At 56.9% G+C, this 3,602-nt stretch overlaps 1 protein-coding gene across 1 annotated transcript; it reads left to right on the top strand.

Annotated features, from left to right (window-relative positions):
* Nucleotides 1-8: 8 nt before the first annotated feature.
* LOC125529552 (putative disease resistance protein RGA3) lies at nt 9-3,345 on the top strand. Its single transcript, XM_048693958.1, has 3 exons — nt 9-228; nt 429-628; nt 954-3,345. The coding sequence occupies exons 1-3, from the start codon at nt 205-207 to the stop codon at nt 3,238-3,240; spliced, it is 2,511 nt and encodes an 836-aa protein (XP_048549915.1). The 5' UTR covers nt 9-204; the 3' UTR covers nt 3,241-3,345.
* Nucleotides 3,346-3,602: the final 257 nt, after the last annotated feature.

Here is a 3,602-nt window from a genome sequence, read left to right as displayed (position 1 = left end):
GGGCCGGGCCGAGAACTATTCGTGGGGTACAAGCGGGAGTATGGCCGGCTCGTCTGGGCTTTACTCAACGTCAGCGACGAGCCCAGCAGTAGCAGCAGCAACAAGAATGTCGTGGCGGTCATCGGCCACAGCGGCACCGGGAAGACCACGATCGCTCGGCGGGCATGGCATGACAAGAGCATCAACAACAAGCACTTCGATCTGATGGTGTGGGCGAGCGTTCCATACATGTTCACCCAGACCGAGCTGTTGACTGAGATCTGGAGGTCCATCCCCGGATCAAGCGGCGTCGACGAGAAGTGCCCCGCCACGGAGATGAGCTTCGGCATGCTCCAGCAGGCGGTCCAAGGGCTGGTCGCCTCTAGGAGGTACCTTCTAGTGCTCGACGACGTGTGCAACGACGAGTCGGGCCATGGCCAGTTCCATACATGTTCACCCAGACCGAGCTGTTGACTGAGATCTGGAGGTCCATCCCCGGATCAAGCGGCGTCGACGAGAAGTGCCCCGCCACGGAGATGAGCTTCGGCATGCTCCAGCAGGCGGTCCAAGGGCTGGTCGCCTCTAGGAGGTACCTTCTAGTGCTCGACGACGTGTGCAACGACGAGTCGGGCCATGGCCAGACGGAGAAATCGGCCACAGCGGCATCGGGAAGACCATGATCGCTCGGCGGGCATGGCATGACGAGAGAATCAACGGGAACAACAACAAGAAGCACTTCGATCTGATGGTGTGGGCGAGCGTTGGATGCATGTTCACGGAGACCGAGCTGTTGGCCGAGATCTGGAGGTCCATCCCCGGATCAAGCGGCGTCGAGGAGAAATGCGCCGCCGCGGGGATGAGCTTCGGCGTGCTACAGCAGGTGATCAGTGGGCTGGTCGGCTCCAGGAGGTGCCTGCTCGTGCTCGACGACGTGTGCAACGACGAGTCCGGCCGTGACTGGGCCAGACGGAGAAGATGAGGACAACTTGGGAGGACGTGCTAGCCCCGTTCAGGGACGGAGGCAACGGGAGCAGGATCCTGGTGACGTGCCGAGCTACCATCTGCGCCAAGGTGCTCGGTGCCGGCACCAAGATCACGCTGAATGGGCTCGGCGCCGACGACCTCGTCCTGGTGCTCAAGAAAATCGCGTTCGGTGACGCCCAAAAAAAAACTCCGCCTCTCGACGATGTGATCAGGAGCGTCGCGGAGCAGCTGAGGGGCTCGCCGTCGGCGGCCAAAACTGTCGTCGACATGATGAAGAACAGACACCGGAAGAAAGACTGGAAGAAACTCTTGGAGAAGGCAGGATCCTGGTACTGCGGCGCCGGCCTCGCCAGCGAAGCTCCTCTTGCCTGCGCCGCCGGCGCGTCCACCTACAGGAATCTGCCTCAGCACCTGCGGTCTTGCCTGGGGTTCTGCAGCATGTTCCCTGACAAATGGGAGTTCGAACCTGAAACGTTGGTCAAGATGTGGATAGCACATGGCATCATATGCGGTGACCACGGGCAGAGCATGGAGGGTGTCGGGAGAGAATACGTCGGAGAGCTGCAGAAAAGGTCCATGCTCAAAACCATCTCCAGGGATGGCAGGGCGACATGCTTTGTCATCCATGACCAGGTCCATTCGATGCTCATGTCAGTCTGCGCGACCGAGTTCTTCAGATTAAGCAACGATGATCTTATTAGAAGAAGGGGTAACATCCCGGCAAGTGTTCGACACCTATCGCTGACCGGCGGAGGTTGCCTGGCCCTGGCTCAGCTCAAGGATGACCCCGTGCTGAAGAAGCTGAGGACATTGCTAGTCTTCGATGATGGCCGATCAAGCTCGAGTACTGCTGTTTTCGCCATTGACAACCATGTACTGAAGCAGCTCAAGGCCATCACAGTGCTAGACTTTGCCGGCACACGCATCACCGAGTTGCCGAAAGCCGTCGGCAAGTTGAAGCACCTGCGGTACCTAGGCCTGCCTGACTCCGCCAAGAGCCTTCCCGCCGCGGTTACCAAGCTGCTGCACCTACAGACACTGTCTCTCGGCAAAGACTGCAAGCTTGATGAAGACCATGGGTTCCCGGGCGATGGCATGAGTAACTTGGTGAACCTGCGGCACCTCGACATGGACATGAAGTACGTTGCGATGATACGTCGTATCGGGAGGCTGGAGAGATTCCAGGGGTCCGTCGAGTTCTGTGCCGACAGGGGAAAGGGCCATGGCATGGAAGAGCTTGCAGGCATGGACTCCCTCCACGGCACGCTCACCGTGAAGGGTCTTCAGGCCGTCGCCGGCAAAGAAGAAGCTCAGAAGGCTCAGCTTGGGAAGAAAGAATCTCTTAAGACCCTGAAGCTGGAATGGGAGCTCCCCAAGCTGGGGGGACGAACTTGCTCCACCTCCACAGACTCACAGGAGCAAGTCCTGGAGGGGCTCCAGCCAAATGGTAGGCTCCAGGAGCTGCGCATCCAGAGGTACCAGGGCACATCGTCGCCTGGCTGGCTGGGGAGCAACCTGCTGACGAGCCTGAGCCACCTGATTCTCATAAACTGCAGGAACTGGCAGGCGCTGCCATGCCTGAGCCAGCTTCCTGATCTCAGAATGCTGCACCTCAAAGAGATGTACGCCATTGCTCGAATCGACCACAAACTCTACGGCGCCGGCGTGCTCCGCTCGCTGGAGAAACTGGTGCTCGATGACATGCCCAATTTGATCGAGTGGAGCGCCGATTCGACTGAGGACAAATTTCCTCGCCTCCAGGAGATACTCATACTCAACTGCCCCAGACTGGCCAAGCTGCCCCGGGTGCCGGCCACCGTGAAGAACATGAGAATAGAGAAGGACAATAGCTCCTACTACCTAGACATGGCCTTCTCCCCCAAATCCAGCTCCTTCACGCTGGATGTACACGGGGAGGCCGTCCAGCTGCTGCAGCAGGACTTGCTGCACCAAGATCACGCGCTGGCGGTCAGAGCCTTGAGCATCAGCAAGTACGCAGGGGAGACGGACGTGAACGTCAAGCTCCTCTCTTCAGTGCGGAGCCTCTCGCTGAGCCGATGCGTGGTGACGGACAGGCTGCTGGGGGTGTTCTTCCTGAACCTCCAGTCCCTGGAGAAACTGCGGATATCGGACTGCGGCGAGGTCCGTACATTCCCGGAGTACGCCATGCCGCCGTCGTTGAAATCCATCGAGCTGAATGGATGCCACCCGAAGCTCGCGGAGAAGCTGCGTGGCAGCGCTAGGATCTGTTCCATCCCCAGGGTACACATTTGCTGATTGATTTTTTGGTGTGGACTGTGTACTAGTGTAGTCTGAGAGGATTTTGATTCATAATACCTCGTACAACTTTGCTAAGTCTCAACTGAGACTTCGTTGGTGCTATCTTTCTTTGATTTTGCATGAAGATTCGTATAAAAAAATTATTTTCAGTTTTTTTTTCTTCTTAAATACTAGTATATCACTTGATTGAGACTTGGTTAAGTCTCAGTCGATTGAGACCTAGCCACACCCTACTCTGTATTCTTATGGCCCATTGCGTTGCTTTCAAACTATAAAATAGAGAATACTACAATACTTACCAAATACGAGTAGCATTAGTTTGTTCTGAAGGCTTCGCTATAAACAAAACACAGGGGACC

The sequence above is a fragment of the Triticum urartu genome, unplaced genomic scaffold (assembly GCF_003073215.2).
Source record: "Triticum urartu cultivar G1812 unplaced genomic scaffold, Tu2.1 TuUngrouped_contig_5685, whole genome shotgun sequence".
Classification (NCBI taxonomy): Eukaryota; Viridiplantae; Streptophyta; class Magnoliopsida; order Poales; family Poaceae; genus Triticum; species Triticum urartu.
This window is presented reverse-complemented; position numbering and strand designations above follow the sequence as displayed.